We start from the raw sequence: 27,254 nt of genomic DNA, 5'->3' as shown, positions 1-27,254 counted from the left end.
GTTAGATCGACGTACAGTGTGGTGTTACAGCTTTCATTCAAAATGTCTGGTACTACAGCAATAATCAAACCCCTTTATGCTGTATATAGACTTAAGATCTGTATACAGTTCTTACTATGTACCATTCCCCTGTGCGTCAGATAACATGATGACATGTTGTACATCTAATCCGTTTTTTGAGCTTTGGGGTTTTGTTGTTGTTGTTGTTGTTGTTGTTGTTGTTTTTAACACTGTATAGTTCTTTTATTTGTTGCATGCTGAAAGAGTTTTGTATGATTAGTTAATTACTCTTTTTGAAAGATGACGCCAAAAGTAGGTTATTGCTCTGGTAATGAAAGTGAGTTCCATGTGAACTTGTTGAACAACGTTATCAGAGGGGACAATCAAGCACGGCGTCAGGAATTCAATCTTGGATGGGGCAAAGTAATTTTGCCTGGGCCTTTTAATTACAGAAAGTAATGTTGTTTGCCTGCCTTTGATGGTTTCTAACTGGTAGTCTCGCTATAACAGAAATGACTGATATCAGCGCTACCTCCCTGTCTTGAGTACATTGTTTTCTAGGTTCTTATATTCTCAAGGCTATGTTCTTCCAGTCATTTAGGATGGGCCAGTTGTGCAAGCAGGGCGCGCCCAGGCCCCTTAAGCCCACCTATAACGCTGCATCTGGGAACAATTTAGACAGAACCACTTTTCTACTCCTTTGAAATATCGCTAAAAAGAACAGGCGCATCAGTTTACTGTACCCTCTTATGTCATGGCAACATCTCTGTATTGTATTTTTTTTTATCCTGCACTGTATATGTTTGTTCTTTGTACACGATTTTACTTATTCTTTAGTGTTGACAAGGTGTTTCTGCAAAAGTGCATGTATGCTCAGCTGATCTCTATCTGTATTAAAAAAGGTTAAATAAATAAAGCTATTTGATAAATATATATACTGTATCTCCCTAAGGAGAATTTGGATCCTGAAAAACTCTATTACATTACATAGTTTTTCAACCAGTGATCTTATTATGAGGATGTTTCCCATGATTTGTGATTGTACTCACTGACACACTGCAAACCAAGAGTTAAGTTTAATCACATAGCAGTCATGTTGGCATTTAAATCATGATCAGTTTCCTTTTTTAAGATCCACTTTTGATCCACTCAGGAAGCAGAAAGTCTAAGTGAATAAAAAATGACAGAAAGGTTTTTTTCCCCCATAGATCATAACTGTGTTCTAATTGCACACTATATATTAGGTGGTGGAAGAAGAACTCAGATTCTTTACATAAGAAAAAGTAACAATACTACAATGTAAATATACTACATTAAAAATCCTGAATTCCAAATATAATGGACCCCTGTCAGTGTTACATTACTATATACTACTGGGACATTAGCACTATTGTTTTTAATTATCTAAATGTAGTTGGTCAAAATGGAGATCTTTTTAACTATTTTGTATACTGATTTATAGCAATGCATCATATTATATGAGCTGGTTATAAAGTTTGTATGTAAAATATCAACCTGTACCTATAGCTGTCAGATAAATGTAATGAGTATAAATTAGCAAAAATAATAGTCAAGTAAAGTCCGAATACTTAAAATTGTATTCTAACCGACAAAACATTTAACAACATTCCACTACTTCTCATATTGTAAGATATGACAAACAAATTAATGTTGATAGTTCACCATTTTGGAGTATTTTACTGTCTTTTACAATGATTAAATGATAAAAAAAAGATAAATAAGTTTGGCAAAACAAAGTAACTAATCATACTACACCACAAGAAAGGTACTGCAAATTAAATTAATAAAATGAAATCTAAATACTTCAAAAATGTTTTGGTACCAATGTCTAATAAGTCACCCTTTAAAAGGGGTCCCATAGGTCACAAGTAATGGCTGTATTAATGTTTAATATATCATATGCTAATGCTTTATTGATCAGTAATAAGCTATTAATAAGAACAATCTCTAGGCTTCCAGGTAGTGAAAAGTCTCTGCAAGCTCTGCAAGTGTTTAATAAGAATCAGCTCTGCAGTTCTAAATGTTAAAAATGCTCACAGTTATTGTGTTTTTACATCAAAAATAACTATCATTGGTTTCTTACTTTCTAATGAGCAAGAGTTAATAAGTTATCTGAAATAATAAATGTTAATTAATTAAAGCTATAATCTGTATTTTATATAGACAATTGGTTCACATGACTACTTGTCACCTAGCGCTGCACTATCTCTGAGATCTATGGACCTTTATAGCATTTTTCAGCTCATTGTTTTGGTTTTCTGGACTGCAATGTCAATGTTTCACTCTCACTACACTTATAGCGTCGTTTCGGCCACAGCAGGCAACATATTTTCTGCGAAAAAGCTCTGTATACTATAAACCCAGCATCAAACAGACCACAAACAAAGTTAACAATGAGCTTGTGGAGCAATTAGCTGCTAATAAGTGAGATATTTTTTTTAGGAGAGTGAATATTGATGTTACATTCGCCAAGTGGCCAGACATTGCTCCAAATTCATGCAAAATTTGCAGCGTGTTCACTGGATGTGTTAATGGTTAATTGTTTGCTAACAAGTTCCCTTTATCAACTTAGAATATGATATTATGTCAATGCTGTGTTAATAGCTTGATTCTGCTGCCCCCAAGTAGCTACATACTGGTTAGTGCAAGTTTTTACGACAAATTGTTAATGCTAAGAAGTTGTGATGAATGGATTTTGTTCCAGATGCTCAGCAGCTTTAGCTTACGTGTAAAGCATTTGTAAATGATACAATCATTTGATACAACATAAAAGCCTAAGAAAATAAGCTTAAAAGCTATACACTTATTAAACTTACAAGCTTATTAGAAAAAATTGTCATTGTTTTTACAAGGATGTATTACTGTGCCCTTCTGTCTGCAATTTCTTCAATTTTTTCCACTGTAAGCTCTCCTCCATTGTGTTATATTTTGGGACAGAAGTGTCCATGAACACCGAAAAGGAAATCTGAGTATGCATTAAGGAATTTAAAAGTATGCTGTTACCCTTTTTTTTTTCATTTGTCCCATGTGAATGTGCTACAGAGTAATGCACACAATACAGGTATGTACAGCAATCAGGATGCATGCAAGGACAGGTGTGACTGCAATGTAAGCTTCCCCCTCTTCATAAAATAGATAAAAAGCCTAAAGGACTGTTATATTGTACTGTGGGAATCTGCAACTCATGTTTCTCTAAACTTAAGCTATCAGTGAGGTTGTGATGTGTAAGATTAAAAATGTTGAAAAATAAAATTTTAATGAGATCTATCCATCCTTGAACAAATAAATAAGATTTTGACTCATTTCAAGTGTCGCATGGTGTATGCCACGCCTTGCCCAATCACACTGAGTGACCATGTCTGTACAGCAGCAGGCTCCATCTTGCCTTTGGTATGATGGAGTGAAGATTATTCTCAGTGTGCACAGTGCTCCTTTCCCCACAACCACCCATGTATTTTCTGGACTTCCCAGCTTTAATGCGGCAGGCAGTAGGAAAACCGTCTCATGGGTGTCAGTGAAAGGAACTCATGAAAACTTAATGCAATGTGTCCTCATGAATTTTTTAGGGCTCTCTCTTCCTATAATGCCACTAATGTGCAGGATAGAAATATAAAAAGGAGTGCTGATGTAAGGGGCTGAGTGCAAATCTACCAGCAAGGCAGAGCATCATCAGCTGTCAACACCATGAAGAACAACACACACTAACACCTGAGGACACACACTTTAAGTTGCAGCGGCAGCTCTTATCTAAATCATAATGGAGCCACTGTCACTGGAGGGCTCAGTTGGTCAGCAAAGTTTTGACTCGATCTGGATCTCAACAGGATTTCCTGTGTTTGTGCATGTGTGTATATGTGTGATAAAGTTTGAGGGAACACATGATGTCAACATGATGCCGCTATCACAGCATGAAAACTTACCCAGTTCCAATAGGGGGTTAGCTCAAACACAAAGCATACCAAATATGAAAAATACCAAATTCAAAACCTAGGACAAACACGATATACACACTGAAAGCCAAAATCTCCAACTACTCCTGCTGCAATTACTTATTTATTAATACATAGTAAAAATAAGTCAGTAATTGCAACTACTCCTGTTTTAATTACTGACTTATTTACTATGTATTAATAAATGACTGTATTCCGGTTATTTCTTACTGTGGGACTATAGAAGAAACATCACATTTCCTTAAACTTTAAATTACAAAACTGAATAAAGAACTAAGAATAATTCAGTGTTCAGGAAACCTATTGTGTGAATCAAATTGAGCAATAACGTAAAAACAAAGAAATAAAGACAAAATAAGCACAGATCCAGATTGTACTGCAAATCAAGTACAGTGTTTTTAAAAAATGGTTATAAAAGAATTTATAAATATTTCCACAATTAATTTCTTTTAGATCAACTGCAATTAAATATATGCTATGTGGTAGAATGCCAACAGAAATTCAGTGTAAGAATATGTATTTGCTGAAAATTTGTAGGATTTCTGCTTTGAAATTTATAGCTAAATTATGGGGAAGAAAGATAGGGAAAATTCAAGTTAAGAGGAAACAAGATGGAGGAAAACAGTTTCATTATGAAAAACATACAAATATATGTGCCCAACCTTGTTCATAGAAAGAGTTTTTTCTTCCTAGATGACAATAAAAAGGTACTGAAAGTATACATTGAATTCTTTTTTTTTTTAAATTTAGAGATTCAAAAAGAAAAATAATTTTATCCCATGAAAAATCTATTCAGTTTCCACTGACTTACATGGATGTATTTAGTTAGTTACACCCATGTAAGTCAGGGAATAGTTCTGTCCATGACAAATGCCTCGAGTGACAAAAATCAATAGTAATCATACAAAAGGAGCAATGTTTTAATGTATCAGGGATAGGAAAGATGTCGTGACTCAGAGAAATCATGTTGCTCTTTTGAAAATCATCATTCCCTTGTCAAGTACAGAGAAACAGACTTCCCTTCCTCTGTAAGGCAGCCACAGGAGTTGAAACACACCAGAACTGACTGAGAATCTTTTACCAAGCAACTTCAGCTCAGCCTGGAGGCTTTACAGCTGTGTTACATTCCTTAGAGCTCAGTCAGATCTGCTGCGCCAAAATAGCAAGTCTGGACACTCCTGTTTCCCACTACAATACTCCCTAAGAAAACATGTAAATGAAAGCAAAAAAAGGCTGCTGCTCTTGTTGCAAACAGGAAATGCAGTCATTACATAAAAAGACCTGTGTGTAAAATCCTTCCCTTCACTGCTGGAGCTGTTTCTAAGGAAAGCGAAGGTTGTTGTGTTGATTGTGAACTGTGAGCACATACTGTTTTCTGAATTTTGAACCTACAGTCAGTAGTTCAACTCTTGTTGAAACACAAAGCTGTTCAGTTTTCTTGTCATGAATTGCATGCAGTGTGGTGTTCAGCAAGAGTAAGCTGATAAAAACTGGACCTTGTCCTCTGGTACAATAGGTCTCTAAACTGAAAGCATGTTCCACAGACACATTGCCCATACTGACCTTTTGCATAGTTTGTTTATCTAGTATTTTTCAAATCCCCCTCTTCCTTTGAATCTAATCTTTGATTTATTTTAATTTCTTCCTGAGTACCTTACCTTTCTTATTTTACCTCTTTCTGTGAAGCACTGTGTAAACTCACAAAAAATAACATATCTTCTCAATTACCACTACTAGTATCTAGCAGATAGTCTTTCAGAAAACTCTTATGCCACAAACCCAAGCAAAGGAGGTTTGTGGTGCTTGAAGCAGAAACAAAAATACATTTCAAAAACTCTACAGCTACACGTCTTCCATAGACCATATTCCTGGTACTCTGAACTATCCACACTTAATTGAAAGCCTGTTTTACCAAAGATATAATCCCTTGGAGAACTGTTGACAGTGTGTTCTGTGGATTAATAACAGGGACACCTTTTCTGCAAAGACATTTTACATTGAAGCCTTTCCACTTTTCTCAAGAGCTTTAATACTTGCAGTAGTGAGAGAAGTATTCAGTTCCTTTTCTTATGTAGAAGTAGCAATACCACACTGTAAACACACTCTGTTAAGAGTAAAAGTGTTGCCTTCAAAACTTAAATAAAAGTACAATAAGTATAAGCAAAAAAATTGACTATCTTGGATAATCATTACAGATGCATAGAAGCATTTTAAGGTTGTATCTTACAGAAGTGGAGCTGACTGAAGTTATTTTATATACTGTGTGGTTTACTTTACTGTACAACAATGTGTTTTACTTTATATACTCATTAAAGATGATTCAAATCTCAATCTGAAAAGTAACTGTGCGACAGCCGTCAGACAAATGCAGTGAAGACTACAATATTTCCCTTAAATGTAGTGGAACAGAGGTATAAAGTAGCAAGAAATTATACTACTAACTAATGTACAAGTATCTCAGAAATATTCTTAGTGTAGTACTTGGGTAAATATACTTAGTATACTTCAGTAAAGGTTTCATGAAACCAAAACTACCTTATCTGGATGTTTAGATACAACTCAGGGTAAGTGAGAACATGTTTCTTAATTGTTTGGTTTCTCATGAATGTGTGAATGCAGTTTCATATATGTTAAAAAGAAACAATAACTCTGCTATTTCTGAAAAAGTGAAGTTAAACATGCTGTATATAAAGTTAAGTACATAAGTATTGGGACAGTGACACAGTTTTCTTAATTTTGCCTCTTTACACCACCACAATGGATTTGAAACGAAGCCATCAAGATGTTATTGAAGTGTAGACTTTCAGCTTTAATTTGACGGGTTTAACATTGAATATATATATTGAATTACCCGTTTAGGAATTACAGCCATTTCTATACATAGTCCCTCATTTTCAGAGGCTGGAGTTGATTCAAACTGGTGAATTTGCATTTGGTAGCTGTTCATGGGAACTCCTATGATACGTGTTGAAGAGATGTTGATGCAAATGAAGAAGGCCATCATCAAGCCCAAAAAAACAAAACAAACCTATCAGACAGATGACAGAAAATTTAGGAGAGGCCAAATCAACAATTTGGTAAATTCTTAAAAAGAAGGAAAGCACTGGCGAGCTCGGCAACATCAAAAGGCCTGGAAGACCAAGGAAGACAACTGAGGTGGATGATCGCAGATTTCTTTCCTTGGTGAAGAAAAACAGGTCAAGAACACTCTCCAGGAGGTAGGCATAACAAAGTCTACAATCAAGATTCGCCTTCATGAATGTAAATACAGAGGGTTTACCGCAAGGTGCAAACCACTGGTGACAATCTAGAACAGAAAAGCCAGATTAGACTTTGCCAGAAAACATCTGAAACAGCCTGCTCAGTTCTGGAACAAGATTCTTTGGACAGATGAAACCAAGATTAACTTGTACCAGAACGATGGGAAGAGAAGCGTATGGAGAAGGAAAGGAACGGCTCATTATACAAAGCACAACACATCATCTGTCAAACATGGTGGAGGCAGTGTTATAGCATGGGCATGTATGGCTGCCAATGGAACTCGGTCACTGGTGTTTATTGATGATGGGACTTCTGACTGAAGTAGCAGGATGAATTCTGAAGTGTATAGGGCTATAGTATCTGTTTATATTAAGCCAAATGCTGAAAAATTGACAGGATGGTGCTTCACATTACAGATGGATGATGACACAAAACATACTGCAAAAGCAACCCAAGAGCTTCTCAAGACAAAGAAATGGAATATTCTTCAATGCCCAAGTCATTCACTTGACCTCAACCCAATTGAGCACGTTTTTCATTTACTGAAAAAAACACTGAAGGCAGAAAGACTGACAAACAAGCAGCAACTGAAGGCAGCTGCAGTAAAGGCTTAGCAAAGCATTTGAAGGGAGGAAACTCAACATTTGGTGATGTCTTTGGGTTCCATTGACTGCAAAGAATTTTCATCCAAGTATTAGAAAAATCCTCCTATTTATGATTATGTTGGTTTGTCCAATTACTTTTGAGCCTCTGAAAATGAGGGACTATGTATAAAAATGGCCAAAAGTCGTGGCTGTTAAACACTTTGAATTAAAGCTGAAAGTCAGCATTTTAATCACATATTGATGGCTTTGTTTCAAATCTATTGATGATGGTGTACAGAGGCAAAATTACGAACATTGTGTCACTGTCCAAGAAATAAAACATCAGGTATCAGTAGCATTAATTCAAAAATATCAGAAATTTGATAAGCCAGTATGCCCTACATAGGTACTTCAACACATATTGTGAAACCGTTCTTTAAATATGGAAAACACTGAAGAGCCAGCACTTCCACCGTCTATGTGCTAAAGGGAAGCCCGACAGTCACTAAGTGCAACCACCAATAGGTTGATATTCTGGTAAAACACTGCCTATTTACAGTTTTGCTACAACAACCTACTGGCTCTCTAGCACACTAACCTGTTTGACAAGTTTCTTGGCAACATAGTCTCGACAAACTGAAGGCTGCTTTGAAAATGTTTTTATTGACTTTTTCTTCATTTCCTCTCTTTAATATTCAAGTACATGGATTTGCAGATCCAGAAAACACAATCAGTAGCAAATACTTTCAAAACATCATCATGTTTCCTTTTGATTCCTTCACAATTCCACTTTACCCGCGAATTCTCCCCAGGCTAAGACACATGGACCTCTTGTAAACTTGATACAAATCAATTTTTTCTTTTTTGATTACAAAAAGTAATCTGGTAGAAAAATATCTTTTCTTTTATAGGTATTTCTCTTTTTAGGAATATTTACATTGAGTACCTCACAGTATAATCAGATTTTTAAAAGTACATAGTGTAAAATAAACACAAAAAGTTCTCAGATGGGTAAAAGGCCTTTGGTTTTCTTGAAAAATACCAAAACGACAACAAAAGAAACATAAAAAGTTCACTGTCCCGGGTACAACAACAGTGATGACTGGACTGTTGATGTTGGGTGTCATGTAGCCAAGACTGTGGGACACCAAATTCAGACAGGTTTGAAAGAGGTTCATTCTTCAAAAAAGTTCAGAACAAAAGACTGCAGCTACAATCAAGTGTCACTCCTGGGGACGGCAGAATCACACAGCCTTCGCTGGGCGAAGTGTCCTAGAACAATGAGCAACATCTCTGAGGTGCTGCTGAGGGCCACAATGAAAGGCGCCTGGGATGCGAAGTCAGCCTCCACCCGGCGGAAAGACAGTTGCATGACGGCGAGGGCCAGCAGGCTGTTCTGGACGCCCACCTCGATACTGACCGTCTTCCTTTGTGGTGGGGCCAGGCCCGACAGCTTGGCCATGACGGCCCCAACCACCAGCCCCAGCAACGGCACCGTCACCCCCACTGCCACAATCTGGGGCCTGACATTGGCCAAGATGGATGCACCCATTTGGTAGGCCATGAAGATGCCACCTACGATGAGCATAAAGCTGAAGGGTCGTATGAGTGCTAACAGTACACGTGTGAGAGCTGGCAAGCGCAGCTTGACCAGCATACCCAGTGAGATTGGAATGGCAATGAACAGGAGGGTGCCAAGGATCTTCACGAATGGCACATGCAGGGCAGCGTGCACACCCAGCAACCAGCCATACAGAGCTGATGACAAAGGCATGGCTGCTGCTGCTGCCACTGTGGAGACCAGGGTCATGGATATGGCTAGGGTGACATCTCCACCGAGCAGCAGGCTGTACAGGTAGCCACCCCCACCACCTGGGGCAGAACAGGTGATGACCAGGCCCAGGGAGAGTGCTTTGGGCAGTGACGCTAGCTGGGACACACAGTAAGCGTACAATGGCATCACCAGGAACTGGCCCAGCACCCCTAAAAACAGTGGCACAGGGCTCCTCAGCAGACCCCGCAGCACCTCCACCTCCACTTTGCATCCGAAGGCACACTTGTTGACGAAGATGAGGGGCAGCAAGGCAAACAGCACAGGATTCTGAGAGAAATGGGAGAGGCCATCCGACTGGATGAGTCGGGTCGCCGGGTCATCGTTACCGGGCGCCACTTTGATGCAGTAATCCGTCCTCTCCTCGATCAGAACTGGCACCGAGTCCTGGTCCAGGTCCAGTAGCTGGATCTGCAGCTGAGCCCTGCCTGGGAACCCGGAGCGGATGCCGATAATGTAGCTCTTGGCTGGACCTGTGTGGCCGCTATCCGTAACATTAAGGATGGAGAGGACTTCCGGGTCCATGGAGCGGACTCTCACCTTCTGCTTCCAGCTCTGGCGGCCCTTCCTGGTGGCCGCAGCGCTCCGGTACTGGCTGGAGATTACAATCACGCCGTTCGTGTTTTCAGGAAACTCAAATTCCTGCGATGACCCGTCACCGATTCTGATATACTTGCTGCTGCTGTCGGCTGTCAGATTGATCTGGTTGCTGGTGTCAACAGTCAGGTTTCCGGTGGCCAGCGCCCGGTCCGTTCCGCCGATGATAAGGAAGAGACAACAGACTGTAAATAGCGTCCTCATGTTATTGACGGACAGGGGGTGGAGTGACGCCGCAGAGACACGCTTCTCCCGCGCCAGCGGCCTCCCCAGACGGTTACACCGCCGCCCTGTTATAGCAGAACGGCAAACTTCTCATTCTAGTCTCCGATATAAAACGACAGCGTCGGCAGACGGTTCCAAATCTTGTCTGGTTCCCATTTTCTCGCTGGCTTTATACTGGAACCTAAACATCACCCCGCCCTGAATGAGCCCAGCTCTACAGCAGCAGCCACCGGCACACAGGAAGCACAGACCCTCACAAGGGTCTCTCACGGCTTCCCCTTGGTCTACTCAATGTCACGATGTCCGTCTCGACAAACCAAAACCTTGCCTCGTCTTACGTGTTTTTTTTTTTTTTTTTTTTTTATGTCTCCGTGGTTGATGAGGACAGTGAGCATAGTATTTGCATTTGCTGGCGGATCCGAGCTATTTCGGTAAATTTATCTTGAGTAAAAGTAGGACTTCCGGTCATAAAATTCAAGAATAAAACCCCTTTATTTGGTCGAGGAACATTGGTGGGATATGAGGTTGGATTACTAGCTGGGTAACGCCGACAATTGACTGGACCCGGACTCCGAGTGGTCCCTGAAGCCTTAGTTTTAGTGGGGGTCATTATGGGCTCAACAACATATTTTTCCCCCAGACCCCTCTAACAGCCATGGATGAACCCTATGTGGCTTTTTGTCAAATTTACTCTCCAGTACACTGTTGTTTCGTATTTCTCATACTTTTTGCAATTTGTAATACATTTTTATTCAGAGAACAGAGCAGAAATAAACTGTAATGTTTTTAATCGTACTCTTGGATGATATAGTATATCATGTCTGGAACTCCAGGGGTCCCAATTGCTACAGTCTTGTTTATCAGCTTGTCTTTGCTAGTTGGTCATCAGCTGACATGACGAAGGCCTTAGTTTTGGTCCTGCTTTACCAATTCAGTTCTGTTCAATACAACTTGATTTATCCCTGTAAAGGCAATTATATGCAGCAGTTTAGCACCGATATCAGGTATCAGATTAATCGCAGAATTTTTACGTGAATTGTTGTGTACACTGATTTACGTACTTAAGACAAATAGTAATGCGTTTCTTGTTTAAAGAATAATCTTACTACTTCCTGTCTCTCTCTGGATAACTCTGACTACCTTGACGGAACTCTTCATTAATCCAGTCGGAGCAGCCATGGCGTCAACTCTCCTCAGCCAATAAACGGGGGCGGTCACATGGGATAGGGAACACCGCGATTAGTATCCACTTGGGGGCGTTGGGGGCGGCCAAAGACTATCCATCTTAAATAGACACAGAAGGACATGTATTTAATCTTCTGACCAAAATAAAATTTCAGAATGGCTAGAGAAACAGAAAAAATAAAAAAAAGTGATGATTGATTGATATGGATGTTCATATTGATAATCCTTCCAGCTCATCTCTCACTTTCACATTGTCTTTCATTATGTTTTGCAAACATGGAAATTGCATTGCTCCTCTTTACTGCCCACTAAAACCTTGAATTTCACTGTCAGTTTATGTTTTCCTGACCATTGATCCCTGTGGTATCTTGTGACTGATCCATTGCGCCTGCAGCCAAGTAGGCTATTACTCACTTGTCATACACAAAACAGCAGACACAACTGGGAACCTGACACTTCCGCCAGGTGGCATTAAAAGGGAACTCCGCTCTTTCAGCATAAGCCTGTGAGCTTCCTTTTTATAGTAACTGGCTTCTGCTGAGAGTTAGTCACACATTAAAAGTCATTTTCAATTCATAACCTGTAGTTTTCTACCCCGATGGAGGGCCAGTAAGGTCACTGGATCAGTATTTTTAAGTGAGAACACCACCCAGGCTTTTCTTGGATATTAACTGTCACCGATCATTGCTTATTCATCTTCTATTGTGCTTTAATGAGTTGTGTGTCCTCCTTCTGTCATCATGGCTAAGTCAAGGCTTCTAAAAAATAAAAGGCGGGGGAGTCCTCAGTGGAAAAACTCAGTGCACATCAAGACAACCTGCTGGGGTGATCGCTCTGGCCTCTTCTTTGATATTTCGTGGCAGGACAGCCAGTTGTTGTGGGGCTGTCAGGCAGCACATTTTTCTGTCCGGCATTTGTGCTGCCCCCCTTCCGGGGGTGTCTAATTATTCACTGATGGAATGATAATTTACCTCAAGACTTAATTCACAAACAGTGAAGGAATAGAGACAGCTTAAGAGAAGGACAGAGAAAGGGTTATGAGGAATGCAAAAAAAGATCCTCCACCACCGCCCATCTTGACAATTTTCCCAGTAATGGCTTTAGTGAGAAATTACAGGAATATTTGCTGTTCGTGCGGCAGTTCAGCTGTTTATCTACAGAACAGAGCAGCCATTATTTATCTTTGTGAGTGAACACACTGCATCTGTGTGAATATTCATGAACCATCTCAGAGCACTTACTTAAGCTGAAAACAGCTGCCTTCTGCTGCTGTAAACAAGGTTGATGAGAGCAGAATTTATGGGGCAGAAAACCGGAGAAATTAGCTAAAAAAAAATACTTTAAAAAGCTAGTTTTGCAGCTATTTGGTCAGAAATTAAAGTTTTGGACAAGCTAGAGTTTTGAGCCTGGGATCCATGAAAGTCTGTACCAAATCTTGTGCCAATCCATCGAGTAGATGTTTAGATATTTCACAGAATAAGGGAAAACTTTGACTTGATGGAGGTGATAGAGGAAAAGTCAGGGACTCACTTATCATTGGGATTCATCCTCTGGGCACCATGAATATCTGTGGCAAATTTCACAGCAATCCATCTGACAGTTAACCCAAAATATCAACCCGCTAATTATGGAATGTAAACTCTACTTCAGGTTGTTAAGTGCCCCCAAATTCCTAAACACAATACCGAGCACCTGGCCATGTTGTTCGGCAAAGGTAACAATGGTATATTCTTGGGGCTATTCGACTCTTGACCAATAAACACTTTGCACCTGTTATTGTGACATTTCAAAATTTTGTTTTATGTGCATTTGTTGTTGTCTTTTTTTGTATTTATATGATGGTTTATTAGCATTCTGTGTTGAATGTTGTCTTATTGTTTGCACTACTATAAGTCAAATGAAAGACTGCATTAGAGAGCAAGATTTTATTTCACACGATAGATATACAAAACAAAAGTGCTGCAAAGTCTGCTGAACTTTGATTATAAATAAACCCTCCCTGCGTTAAAATGAACAGAAAACTGAAAACATTATCCAGAGGATGAAGGTGCTCTTTCATACGTGGAGGTCTGGCTTCTGTCTGCCCCTTCACTGATGTCTATATACTGTACGCACAAAGAAGGAAGCATCAAAACCAGTCAGAGCACTTAACAGGCAACTCAGAATAGAGCTATGACCTTAAAATACAATAGAAGAGAGGAACCAGTCTTCTGTTAACTCAAAAACATTCTGATGATATGGTGCATTTTTTTCTTCTGTCTTTAAATATATCCTGCTCTTGATGCAAAACACCTTCCAGCACATCTGCTGCATTTATCCGAAACATTACAAATGAACTGTTCAAGCAAATGTGTGGTTAACAAGGCATATTAGGAATAGCAACTGATTCTTGTCAAATTAAAAAAGATCCAGCATGTACATCCCTGCTCCGAACAGACATCTTCGCCTGAAAAAGTCCAGGATGAAACTGAGAAAGGTGGGGATGATCAGGTTATTTTGAAAAAGAGAAGCTTCTAAAAAATATCTGAATGAGGGTTCAATGTCGCTGGGGGAGAGTTCAACACCTTAAATCCAACACTCAAAACAAAAAAAAAAAGATAAAAGATCAGGCAACTTCATGCCACAGAGTTAAAGACATATCTCTAAACTACTATCCTTCAGGCACTGGTGGGGGAAGCACCTATATAAGCACCTGCATCCCAAATAAGGCGTTCAAAGCAAAAAGTCTGAAAACAGGCATGAGAAATAATCAACAATATATCTGAACAACAACAAAAAACAAAACAAACATAATCCATTGTGACATTGAGACACAAAAGATGGGAGGACTGTCCTTTGTTTTATACAGTGTTATAATGATGTCAAGAAGCGGTTGTTACTTGGATAAATCTGATGAGGGAAGGAGACTACGTCTGTTAGTGTTACCAACATGCCACGATTTTAAACTGAAACACTCTATTTTAAACTAAAAAATATAAAACACTTAAGTACAAAAACTGATATTTTTCCACTTAAATGTATGTGTCAAAAAACGCGCACACACATCTTTGACCCACTCTGCACCTTACGACAGCCAGGGACACCTCTGTTGTAATCACTATAACTGCTTATTAAAACTCTTCATTTTCATAATTGTACATTATATAGTTTGTAAAATGTTTTTCTTTTTGTACAAACCATACATCCAAAGTTTGTATTTTGGGAATTGGAGAGTGCAGCCACTGGAGGTGTTGGTGGAGAAAAATTGATAAAAAAGGATGGAAAAACAGAAAGGTGAAAGGTAAAATAAGATCCAGTGGGTAGTTAGAGGGGAAAATAGAAATGGGAGTAGAGATGGATCAAAATGGGAAGGTGAACCAGAGAGAGATTCACGCCTTCTCAGGTGGTATTTCTAGCCTGTGTGTGTGTGTGTGTGTGTGTGTGTGTGTGTGTGTGTGTGTGTGTGTGTGTGTGTATTTATAGAGCAGGGGAGTGGTAATCAATGGCCTTATTAAGTCCCCCTGGTAGGAACAGTTCAATAGAAACACACACAGCTCCTGCCACCATCATCAAGCATGTCTGCTTCCACGCAGCTGTGAGCCCCCTCACCTCTCCTGGAGGGACCCTCAGTTCCGTAGAGCAGCCAATCTGGAAGGTGTGAAAAACATGAGAGAGTTTAATTGTTTGGAGCTTTTGTGAAATGAGATACAAACCATAAAGGTGCAGTTCACTGAATTACATTTCTAACTGCCAGTGTTATGCACTAGATTATTTGGAGGGGAATAAATGACATAATATCTGCCAAGATATGAATGAATTGGTTGACAGTATGCATATATATTATATGATTATATATACTGTGAGAATTTACTGTACAGTTTATACAGATATTATATTAGTATCTCTGGTAGTATAAGCCATTATGGGCAAGGTTGGAAATCCAAAGGAGTCATTTAACTAGATAATCAATTTTTCAAGGTTATTTTGTCAAACAATTGTTTCCAGGGTTACACTCACTTTCTCAATTGATTACCCAATAAACTTACTATATTATAATATATATCTAAGGCACACAGTGACAGAGGATAGCTATCTTTCCCACTTCAAACTTGCAAGTTTTCAGACAACAGCCTGCATTGCTTCCAAACTTACATTAAAAACTATGGATCCATAAAGAACTGTAAATACCGTAAGTAAGCACTGGCTACTTTTTTCTTAATTTTAAATAAGTTTAAGGTAATTTAGAAACAGTGTCTCCATTACATGGTTTGTCCACCAGAGAGCACTACCAAAATTATCTTTCAACTGTAAAATGTCCTGCTCAGTGTGTATCTTGGTCACAATTCTTCAGAAAACAATTTAAAAGGGATCTTTATCAAAAATATCTTATGTGTTAATTTAAAAATTATCATTAAGAGATTTAATTTTAAACTAAAACACTCTCTTTTAAACTTAAAAGGAATTTAATAAAAGTTATTAAGTGTATTTTGGTACATTTTTGATTTGTGATAAAGGGATATATTAATAAAATTGGTTTGACTTGACTTTGTTAAACACACAATATGCAGTTTTCTGCTGTTAGGGGTCTCTCAATCAAAACAATAACAGAAGAGTTTGTTGATGTCGTGAAGTAGCATGGGATCATGGGAGTTGTTGTCTTCACCACCATTTCTGCCACTGCAGTCAGCTTCTCCTGGTTAGGATTCCTTCACCATTAATTGTTCAGGAGGTTCTTACTGGGGGCAGAATTATCTGCAAAGGTTTCCAGCTCTCCAAAACAAATGGACCAGGTGATTAAAACCACTAAAAACACTGTTGAATATGAATGATTAACACTCTTGTTAAAGAAAACACGAGCCAGATACACATGTTGCATCTAACTTGTACCTCAGTAGTTATTGGATGGCATATATTGTCTTGTACCAAGTACAGACACTGGTCTTAACCTTCGAGACAGCTGGTCCTCCTTCTCTTGGCTCCGTGTACTCTCTGGGCCCAGTGAAGTAGCTCCTGCTGGTAGCTGGCTGAGCTGGTCCATCACCTCCAGGCCACTCTCCTCTGCTATTTGGTGGATCAGGTCATCCACCTGTTCCTGAGGCGTGGTCAGTGTCATTGCTGAGCTCATGGAGTCCTCCATCACCTGGTATAGGAAAGAGAGGGAAGGATCAAGTAGGGATAGGAAAAAAGAAAACTCAGGAGAGAGTAGAACTATGTTTTATTTTTGTCAGATCCTCCTCAATTCCAAGATAGAATATTTAACCATACAGACTTTTAAAGCTCACTTAACAATTGACCAAAACACTGTATGAAAATATATGTACTACGAGCACAAATGCACTTAGTGTGCAGCTACTCACTGAGGTGTGGACGTCAAGGTTCTGTACTTGACTTTCAAACTTATCCATGACTGCAGAGACCTTCTGGAGGTCCATGGAGTTCAGAGCTTTGTCCAGGGCTTTGGTCACCTGGCCCATGTTTTTGGTCACCTGAAGGAAAAAATGAGATACATTTATACTGTATTTGTCTCATTTTGGAAAGACAAACGATCTCATCTTCTCCCCTCCCGAGCTTATCAAAATAGAAAGAACAGTGTGATTTGGTAATATGAAAAAAATGACTTTATAATCCTGCAGTTTGAATGGATAGCAAAAGTATAGAAGTATATAGTGTTTATCTAAGGCAGCATGTAATCTGCTGACTGAACAGTTACTTACTGCTTTCATGGTGACAGCAGTCTGGACTTTAGACGCCACCGCGTCGACCCGTGAGGCCATGCGCAGCCAATTAAGACCCTCATTTTTTTTCCGGATGGCATTCTCTGCATAAACTCTGGCACATTCCACATTCTTCTGTTGCAAAGCCTGGTGATGGGGACAGTGACACTGCAAAAACTGCATCTGCAATTCACCTTTTGTATATCTCATTTAGTATGATCATCCATGTGTATGTACACATACAGTGGGGTCCAGTGGAAACCACTGACTTTTGGACTTTGCTGTTTGTGTACATGTTAAGATTGACACACAGAAACACCATGGCTTAAATCTTTAGTGTCAACATTGTATATAATCTTAGATGTCTTTTTATAAATGAAGTTGGCAAAGGCACTTAACATGTCAGTGTTGTAGATTGTGCTGCCTGATGAGATCAGGCAAGTCATCTTGTTTAACTGATGTCGAATTTTTTTAGTGCTTATTTTTCTGCTTTTCTTTTCTAGGAATTTAATAGCATGGATAAAATTTTGAAAACTGATGCTCATCGGAAGTAAATAAGAATAACAATCCTAATCCTTTCAACAGAAGTAAAAATAAACTGCAACAACTTCCTAATGTAAATGCGTGTTACCTGCTAAACTGGATATGAGAAATGAAGACGATCATGACTCAACAGGGCAATTTCTCCGGCCAGTGAGAAAATAAGGGATCGCCTATGTAATGTCCCCACTGTTCTATGAGAGAAGTTATCTGGATATCTCTTCTGTAACCTCTAAACCAAACATTAATTTAAAACAGGAACAGAGATGCCCAATGACCATATAGCAGAAATATTAACCTTTAAAAATAAATGAGCTATTAAGGAAATAGTGAGACATCAATTTCACAAAACAATCACAGCACTATTTGTTTAATGCTAAAGATGTACTGGCCCCTGCTGACTGATGTGTGCGACATCATTTGACCAGTAGAATGTGCATAGATAATCTGCTGATTAGTACTGACATTCTAATTATGGAGCCCCAAAACTGACACAAGACAGTAAAACTAACTGACTATAATCAATAAATATTTCTGGTACTTCCATGATTAAAATTGACTATAAAAAGAAATAAAAATCTTTAGGTTTTTGTATATTATGTATATCATTGTATTTAACCTTCAATCAGCTGTTTGAAAGAGGGAAAAGATTTTTTTTTTTCCACTTTACTTCAAATATGTTGCTTAATTACATTAAAATGTTATTTTACTTTTACATTTATCTTTCATTAGCTCATTATTGATTCTAATTTTATCCTATTCTTACTTCTTACTATTTTGGTCTAGGGTGGACACACACACAGGTGTGTGTGTGTGTGTGTGTGTGTGTGTGTGTGTGTGTGTGTGTGTGTGTGTGTGTGTAATTTTTAACACCATTGGACCAGGAGGACTGTGTGGCTAGCTTAACTGAAAACACTACTAGTTAAACAAACACCAGCCTTTTCAGCTAGCTACCTTACTGAAGCTAACCTTTGTCATAGAACTTAAAACAATAGAGGAAATGTTAATCATTCATATTCAATCATTCATACTGCTGTGGTTTCACTGTATAAACTCTTGTAACACCAGCTAAAGCATTTTAACTGATGCTAACAAAGTTAGCTATCTAACACTAATTACATATGTTTAGTTACATGTATTTGTCGTTACAAGTCAATTAATCAACTTAACGGAAGGTTACGGAAAAAATAATCAAACTTTTATTTCCATTCAATTTTATCAACTGACTGGATATACAAGGAAAAGCAAAAAGCTTTAAAACATTTTTTAGACTTCATTTTAATTATTAAACTCTCTGTATTATCTATTCATGTATTTGGTTTAATTTTTTAATTAATATTCTAATTATATTTGGTATTTATATTTATTATATTAATATTTAGTATTTTGTAGTATAAGTAGTATTTTTACTTGCCTGTATTACTGCTTTTGGGGTTCCATATAGAATGACTAAATAAGTCCGAAAAAAGAATTACAGGCATGACACCAAACAGCCACACCCAAACACTGTCAGCACCCTCTCGAGGCCAAATGCAAAAAATACATAAGCAGATTGTTCTTCTTTCTTGAACAGAGGAAATTGAATAAAAGAAAAAAGATGACAGAGAGATACCCAGTATGTAGATGATAACAGTCTGGATACTTTAAAGCATTTCCGTGTGCTAAACATAGAGCAGTTACTGAACCAGAAAATGTAATGCTGGTTAGACTTTAAATACAACCTTAAAAACCAACCCCTGCTGCTAACAATTCAGATTTTCCCTATGCTCATTTTCTTTTTTTCAAACATTTCCCCCTCATTTATATAACTGCACCAACTGTGATTTGGCCTTTTTTTTAAGATTATTGTTTTGGAAGTGTGTCGTTATCAGAGAGGTCAAAGTGGAGATGCAGATGGAAAATTAAGGGAAAGATAGACAGTAGCCTGACATGCAAAAACAACAGATGCACATGGAACAAAGACAGAATAGAGCGATGCGATCACAGTATATGGTATGCATCTTTTCAAACATTCAGCCTACACAATGCCCCAGTGGCTTGGCCTTAGGCTTCGGCCAGTTGGCTTACCTTCTTGACCTTGGCCTGCTCCTTTTCAGATTCCTTCTCTGCCTTCTTGGCCAGTCTCTCAAGCTGCTTGGAAGTAAACTGGTTAACCAAAAAAAGAAAGATGTATCTAAAATTAACAAATAATTCACTTTTACAAGTTATATCAAGCTGATACGGACTAAATCCTTTCACAGATACATACCTTTAGCTGGAAGAGTGTTTCTGTGGAGCAACATTGAGAGACAGTTAGGAGTATCAAGTGTATATAATGTAAACTGTGAAAATGAAGTGTCTGTTACATAGCAATATACTAATTCTAAATTAAACACACAGTGTCTGGTGAAACTGGCTTTTTTTTTTCTGTAATTGCTGGCAAACTGATAAGAAGCTTTATTGTCTGTCTTGTCTTTGCTTGAAGGTGACCACATACAAGGTGAAAAAGTAAGGAGTTGTGTAGAGGCACCCTATACTTCTGACAACTCCATACATGATGGTTGTTTCCAGCCAAAGCTGAAAAAAAAAATGTTAGGGATAAATTTACCTAACTAATCAAATTTTCTCATGTCTCTGCCAAACCCTAACACAGGTAGTTCCCACTTGGAAATTTTTAACTTACGCCTTAATGGTAACGTCTGTATTATATTTCTTTTCAAACATTTATGTGTGAATTGGACTCCTGTCCCCAGGGGCTATGATTTTGTGGGAGCACTGGACAGGTGCTCCAACAACTGGCATTATCCAAAAACTACAAATACAAACAAAATACACAGCCTGAAACAGCTGAAATTATTGAACTATGAAATTATAAAGGGGGAAAGGCTGTCATATACAAACCAGTACATTAGCAAAATATAAAACAACCAATACAGTAAAATTCAACAAAGTAGTCTGTTTTCTAGAAGGGTTGTCCAGTGATGGAAAAACCTTAAAACACTATTTGCTGCAAATTTATTACTAATGTTTTTTTTAAATAGGTAAATTAAATTGTCACTAAAGTATAACCAATGGTTCCAATAAATACAGTGTGGAAAAAATGAACTGATTTTTCACCATGGTGCTATAAGGTACTATCATTCAGTTTCAATGGTCTTCGTGTTTTTCTACAAGTGCACCTAAAACCTAAGGAAGTGTCAAATGTGTCTACGTTTGTCGAAGCCACACCAAATTGTGAATGGAGTGTGACATTCCTAATATAACAGTCATGTGCTAAGAAAAGATTCAGTGGCAGGCAGCGTTAGGACAAAATGTTAAAATCAAACCGAAAGTCAAATTAATAGTCAGTCTGGCAACGAATGAACTGAGAATTAGAGCAGGTCTTACAGCTAGCCTAGCCAACCACCCACCTAAGCTAACAAACTAAGGTTGGCTACCTGTCTTTAGATTGACGGTATAACTACAAAATAGAGGTAACGTCTATCGAGGTGGACCCTTCGGATGTTAAAACACGACATACCATCCATGTCAAGACGAATATGATTTCAGGTGCTGACAGGAAAATTAATTTTCAGCCCCCCAACAGGGTAGTCTTTTTTTGTTTTTATTTAACCGTACAGCTAACGCCAAACTTCCTGGTCTAAGAATAGTCACGTGACCAGAATGATCGTTCTTCCTCATCTCTTGTTTATTTGTTGAATCCCACTCAAGTACAATGCCGCCATCTGCTGTCACATAATGGCTCTAAGTCTAAAATCATGAGCTATTTATCCAGGTAAGAAATTTTTATCCATTTCGAAACAAGCAATCAACCAACAAAGGTGCAAGTAGCTATCGTTAGGTTTTTTCATTTACAAAAAAAATCATTCATAAAAGTATATTGTTTGGAACAACTTTTTAATTTTAAATTTTTTTTTTAATTTAATTAATATTATCTCATAATCTATATTAATTTTATTAATAATATTCTTGTTTAACTTTTAGACAATGGCTTTCCTGAGCCAGCCATGCCTTGCTATATTTTCCTCTGACAGAGGTGGGGAAATACACAATCATTGAGTTTTTTTTTTTTTTTTTTTTTAACTGGATATTGCGATTTCGAGTTGGAAAAACGATATTCCTGAGTATTACCTGCTTAAGTGCTGCACATAGTGCACGTGTTTTCCTTTGAAAGTTGTCCCGGGTTACAAGCAGCTGTGTTCACTCAGTGCAAGACCAGGGGTCTGAACCTGGTCAGTTGAGCTGTCATTTTGAGTTTTAGCTGGCGTCATAGACAAAGTCACAGATGTCTTTGTTTGTTAGGATATTCAGTAGAGGAGAAAAGGTGAGAAAGAAGCCCTTCCAACATGAGGAGATTGAGAAACTTCCAGAGGGTGAGGAGTTGCTGATGAAAAAGAAAGAATTTCTGAAAAAGAAGATTGAACTGGAGCTTCTGTTTGCCAAGAAGAACAGTAGAAAAAACAGAAGAGGTGAGATATTTTAAAGGAAGTTGATATACGCTTTGAGTCATTCTTTAAATTAGGTATTCTTAGGCGAGTACCTAGCCAAAATATCCTAAGATAGCACCTGAGCTAACAGCTGCTATGGTAATTTACCTATGCAACCCAGACCATTTTAGGTTGCAATCTTATTAGCAATGATGTCAGTTGCAACTAATTAGCATATATTGTTCACTACGGTGAAACGCATTTATGACTGCCGGTCAGTGTAGCCTGCATAAAAAGAGTTTTTATATTAATCACATTAATACATTAACTGTTTAATTTTAAGCTTAACATAAAAATCGAGTGTGGAGATGGAACAAGATGGTTTAAAAAGCAGAACAAAAAGAATCCTAAAATAATAATAATAATTATGATAACCTAACTATAACCAACAAATCACAGTGTGTGGTAAAGACCAGTGTCACACACAGTAAATTGTATTATCGCTTTGTTATTTTCTCCACATGGAATATGGCAGAATAACCAGTACTTTGTAATGTGGGACTTTATTTTAATCTTAGCCTTTTTTATATTCTTGTTTGGATGTGTTTAATAGTTATATTATGGAGGATAGTTTTATGTTGTTTTTAACAATGGATTTATTTTGTGGGCAGTTATTGCCTGTGTTTTGGTAATTGGTGTTGGTTGATTAAGATGGGGGCACTGTAATTACCATGTTTTCACAAGTGCATAAATTGAACTTTTCAGCCTTTTGAAATCAAGACACTTAATCACATTGATGAAATACACTGAGAGATACAATATTAAGGAAAAGATAGGATAGTGTAAGTAGTATGGAAAAATGTATGACAGTTAAAAAATTAAAAACATCATCTTACTGTATATGTAAATCGAAATATTGCCCAAACCTTAACATTATTAACAACTGCATCCCAAACATGTTCCAGTTCCAGAGGCCTGGAATTGTGACTGATGACTAACTACAGTGGCTCACAGGGACTGTTAATGGAACTGTGCCATCATTAATGTTATTAGTTACACTCCAGGGCTCTTTTATTTTCAAACATTCCCAATGGAAAAGCGAATTATATACAGTAACAAATACAGCTGTGCATAAGATAACATTGCTCGACAATTATCTGTGTGATCAATGAGATGCTGCTGTTTTGTTTGAAAATCCCATGATTCTGTTTTTCTTTTCACTTCGCTGAGTTAGGCACACTCCTACTCATATAATGTATCTCACCATGCTCTCCTCCCAGTTGCTCTGCAGGCGCTGAGAAGAAAGAAGTGGTATGAGAAGCATCTTAAGTACATTGATTGTGTTGTTCAGGCCATGAGGTCCACCCATGAACACAAGTAAGGGGAATGATATCAGCATAGGAGGTCATTTGATTTAATGACGTATGATTATCTGAAAGAATATGAGCAGAATTAAAACAAGAACTCAAACAAAATGTAAGCAATTTACGACTAACATTTTGGTTATAGGTCATATTGTTGCATTTTGATGCTGAGTGAATATATGTGGATTTCATCTTTTTTTTCATGATGCCATGTTTGTATTCATCTGACAGTAAATGTTAGAACGTCCTCTTTTTTGTGGATACAGTACACTAATATAGTTTTAAAGAAAGGTTTAACTGACACATAACTTTCTGCTGGTGGTTTCAGATATAATGTCAACAAGGTGAATGACCTGATCAAAGACATAGAGAAGCGGGATGTGACTCAAGATATGTCAGATACCATCTACACTTCTGTGAGCTTTGGAGTTGAATTTGATGAGGTACAGTGAAACTAATGCCTTTAAGAGATTATATTTTATTTTAATTTGGCTTTTTTGATTTCATACATAGACTTTGTTTATTTGCACTGAATAATCCTTTTGATATTTTTTTATATTTGTGTGTGATGTTGATCTGTGTAATTTGCTACATCATGATATACTGTACATCAATATCAAAGAAAGTTCTTGATATTGTAAGATTGATTTCAGCCATTTCAACCATTTCAACCATATCACCCCTGTAGTCATCTTAGGATGACATAGTGTTAGAGCAAGAACTCCTAGTAAACCGACCTGAACTATTTGTGGTTATCTTGGTAAGATCAATGATGCCAGTTGCTGTGTGTGTGTGGTTTCCTCAGGATGAGCTGCTGGCAGAGCTGGATAGGCTGGGGAAGAATCTGGATGAGAACTTCTTTGAGAAGGACAGAGTGGGGGAGAGAGTCCCTTGTCCCAACGTGTTATCCACTGCATCACTTTCCAGTCCTGGTAAGAACCATCTAAAGAGCAGGTACAGACACTAGTTGGTTAGCTTAGTTAATAAAGAAGAGCATTCTCACATCGTGGATTCTTGGTCAAGTTAACATGAAGCCAGTTGCAGCAGATGTGTTTAGTAGCACTAATGTGGCAGTGGCCAACTTCATAATAGCTAAGAACATGATACAAAACAAGGTGCAGTTGGCTGCAGTACATGCCAATTCATGCAAACTGCTCACAGTTTTTCTTTTTTTTTCTCCCCCAAAGCCAAGACAGAGGAAGATGAAATTGAGAATGATTTAGAGTATCTGTGGCGCTGGGCAAATGAACCCTCGCAAACAAACCAACAGCTACAACACACTGGCATTTAAAAGAGAAGAGGAAAGTGCAGACGGAATAAATATTTGTGTTTTTGATTATGTTTTCGTTCATGAGTGTTTTATGTTTATATTGACATTTGATTGTCTTTTCTCTACACCAAAGTGTCAGTGAAAGCACTTAATGCAATGTATTTCATGAATTTCATGATGGCTAAATTCTCACAGATTTGTCTCTGACTCAAATCTGTACCTTTTGTATGTACTTTTTCTTTCAGCTACTCGTGCCTGATTGATATATATTGTTTTGATGAAGCTGTGAGGTTCTCTTAAAGTTTTGTGAAACACAGTGTTGACTTTCATCCTGTTGGCTGTCAGCATCCTTCTTATTAAAGTTATTTGTTTCAACTTGTTTAATGATACAAAAATAAACAATTACATAATACCTTACTACCAACATCCAGCAGGAGACAATGATTTGTACACATAAAATTTTAACAGTCAATCTACAAAAGGAGCATTTTAAACTGGGACTCCTGGCACAAAATGCTTGTACTCAATAGTAAACCACTATCATCTCCCCAGATAATTTTAGGGCATGATATATATTTGTCAAAATGAGCCTTTACTCGTGAACAGTCTGATACTTCAGCACAAACAAGAGTTTGTACTAGTTTGAGATGGGTAAACTGTTGTTTGTTTACTTACAAACAAGAGCTTGTACTAGCGATCTCAATTTCCCTTTAAATCCATATCCAAATCCAAATCTCTTACTACTGCTGTGAGCAACTGCACAGGATTAGTGTCTGTCGCTCAGACAGAGCAAATGACGTAGAGAGGGAGGAAGTGGCAGAAACAGGGAGAGGAAGATTTGCAGAAGCAGTAGCCTCAGACTTATCACAAGCTCTTAAATGCAGACTCTAAATGTGCTATAGCATACACTGACAAAAAAATTGAGTGCCATGTATGTGGACATGTACAGAGGGTACCACGGCTGACTGAAGTCTAATGGGGTCTGGAGCAAGCCGGAGGGAAGATTCAGGTAGGAATGAACTACACATGACCTCAAATGATCTCAGTAGAAAACTTTGCTAATAGACACAAACTGAAACACACAGTACCAGTGACATTATCAACTAACTGGTAAGCCTGTGACTTCAACAGTTTGGATTTAAAGATTGCTGAATTAGGAACAGATAATGGATTTTACCTGGATTCTTCACAATATTCTGTTTGTGTTTGTCCTAAAGTGCAAAGGAGATATATCTGTGCATGGACTGTAGATGGGAATATTTTAGTTTATATTGACCTAGCACCCTGATATAATTTGAAGTTTGTATTAGTTTGCCATCAGCCCTCAGAGTAATACTTTAATTAATAAGGCATGAGCTATCCCAGTCCAGATTTATGAGCATTAGAATAATTCTAATGTGGCAGCACAATCCTGATATCAAATTCACAGGTCATTTGAAGTATAATATCTGTTATCAGTACAAATGTTAGATACAATGTGTCCTTTGAGATGAAGCGGCAGATGACCACTTGTTTTTCGGGGTTCGTATTGTTTTCACCTTGTGTGTGTGTGTGTTTGTGTGTGTGTGTGTCCGTGTGTCATCCTGGTGTCGTCATTTATAAAATGTGGGCCTGGTGAAACCTACTGTAGCGAGAACTACCACAGAGGCGGTTTTGAGTACTTTGGGAGGTGTTTATATGTCTGTCTGTGGACAGATTTTGTCACTACGGTAGCATCACAACATTGTAAGATACAGTCATGAAACTTTATAGGTGGGTAGTTGAGATCAAAATGAAGGCCGAGTTTGAAAACAGGTGTAGTCTGAGCAAGGGCACCAGAAGTAGGTGGGTTGGAAGTAGGGAAGGGGCTGTTGGCCCCCCAGTTTATGCCCCGGGCCCACATTCATTTTAAAGTCACAGATCACTGTATCCCAGTTTCAATCATTGTCGTCCACTCTAAGACATTAGGTGAAACTACAGACCATCTTGCGATGGGATCCAACAAGCCGCAACGCCTGTCAATAAAGTAATGACTAATGAGTACTCATGGGTCGGAACGTCAACATGTTGATGAGCATCATGGCTGGTGTAATCCGATCGCCAGATGGCCTTAAATTATTGTAGAATTTAATGCTGGTATGTGTTAGTGTAAACCATGCAACTAAAGCAGCTACACAATTATTAGTACTCTAAGCCCTCGTCATGATCATATTAGTTTGTGCAGTTTGTACTATACTTTAGCTCTCTCATCTACCAACATACAGCTGTGTTAAGCAGTGTAAAAGTGTCTGGTGCCATTTTATTGAAGCAGTTGAATATATTATATTCATATATATATAAAAAATATA

The 27,254-nt window shown here is 38.1% G+C and overlaps 3 protein-coding genes across 5 annotated transcripts; 1 reads left to right on the top strand and 2 right to left on the bottom strand.

Moving 5' to 3' along the window:
* Nucleotides 1-8,465: 8,465 nt before the first annotated feature.
* On the bottom strand, nucleotides 8,466-11,193 carry slc10a3 (solute carrier family 10 member 3). Its single transcript, XM_040134272.1, has one exon. The coding sequence runs from the start codon at nucleotides 10,446-10,448 to the stop codon at nucleotides 9,033-9,035; it is 1,416 nt and encodes a 471-aa protein (XP_039990206.1). The 5' UTR covers nucleotides 10,449-11,193; the 3' UTR covers nucleotides 8,466-9,032.
* Nucleotides 11,194-13,577: 2,384 nt separating this feature from the next.
* On the bottom strand, nucleotides 13,578-21,533 carry chmp1a (charged multivesicular body protein 1A). 2 transcript variants are annotated; one of them, XM_040133629.1, is made up of 8 exons: nucleotides 21,387-21,533; nucleotides 20,136-20,155; nucleotides 19,955-20,032; nucleotides 17,348-17,494; nucleotides 16,991-17,119; nucleotides 16,580-16,773; nucleotides 15,243-15,281; nucleotides 13,578-13,759 (listed from the first exon to the last, which is right to left on the bottom strand). In XM_040133629.1, exons 1-7 carry the CDS (start codon nucleotides 21,391-21,393, stop codon nucleotides 15,260-15,262), a joined length of 597 nt encoding a protein of 198 aa, XP_039989563.1. In that variant the 5' UTR covers nucleotides 21,394-21,533; the 3' UTR covers nucleotides 13,578-13,759; nucleotides 15,243-15,259. The 2 variants fall into 2 exon arrangements, with proteins under 2 accessions (XP_039989563.1, XP_039989562.1); XM_040133628.1 differs by having other exon boundaries at nucleotides 13,578-15,281.
* A 457-nt stretch (nucleotides 21,534-21,990) lies between these two features.
* Nucleotides 21,991-25,297, top strand: LOC120793443 (charged multivesicular body protein 4b-like). Of its 2 annotated transcripts, none has more exons than XM_040133541.1 (5): nucleotides 21,991-22,335; nucleotides 23,574-23,670; nucleotides 23,986-24,100; nucleotides 24,463-24,611; nucleotides 24,845-25,297. In XM_040133541.1, exons 1-5 carry the CDS (start codon nucleotides 22,152-22,154, stop codon nucleotides 24,861-24,863), a joined length of 564 nt encoding a protein of 187 aa, XP_039989475.1. In that variant the 5' UTR covers nucleotides 21,991-22,151; the 3' UTR covers nucleotides 24,864-25,297. The 2 variants fall into 2 exon arrangements, with proteins under 2 accessions (XP_039989475.1, XP_039989474.1); XM_040133540.1 differs by having other exon boundaries at nucleotides 21,992-22,335; nucleotides 24,463-24,589; nucleotides 24,845-25,296.
* The last annotated feature ends 1,957 nt before the right edge of the window (nucleotides 25,298-27,254 follow it).

This window comes from Xiphias gladius, chromosome 8 (genome assembly GCF_016859285.1).
Source record: "Xiphias gladius isolate SHS-SW01 ecotype Sanya breed wild chromosome 8, ASM1685928v1, whole genome shotgun sequence".
Classification (NCBI taxonomy): domain Eukaryota; kingdom Metazoa; phylum Chordata; class Actinopteri; order Istiophoriformes; family Xiphiidae; genus Xiphias; species Xiphias gladius.
Note: the sequence above shows the minus strand (reverse complement) of the source record. Positions and strands in the feature narration are given on the sequence as shown.

Bases quoted from the DNA above. Each gene is read 5' to 3' on its own strand.
- slc10a3 (XM_040134272.1), bottom strand. From the start codon at position 10,448: ATGAGGACGCTATTTACAGTCTGTTGTCTCTTCCTTATCATCGGCGGA.
- chmp1a (XM_040133628.1), bottom strand. The intron at 17,495-19,954 runs GTAAGCCAACTG...CCCCATCACCAG, and splicing joins AGCAGGCCAAGGTCAAGAAG to GCTTTGCAACAGAAGAATGT. The intron at 16,774-16,990 runs GTGAGTAGCTGC...TTCCTATACCAG, and splicing joins ACCTTGACGTCCACACCTCA to GTGATGGAGGACTCCATGAG.
- LOC120793443 (XM_040133540.1), top strand. From the start codon at position 22,152: ATGTCTTTGTTTGTTAGGATATTCAGTAGAGGAGAAAAGGTGAGAAAG. The intron at 24,101-24,462 runs GTACAGTGAAAC...TGGTTTCCTCAG, and splicing joins TTGGAGTTGAATTTGATGAG to GATGAGCTGCTGGCAGAGCT. The intron at 24,590-24,844 runs GTAAGAACCATC...TCTCCCCCAAAG, and splicing joins TGCATCACTTTCCAGTCCTG to CCAAGACAGAGGAAGATGAA.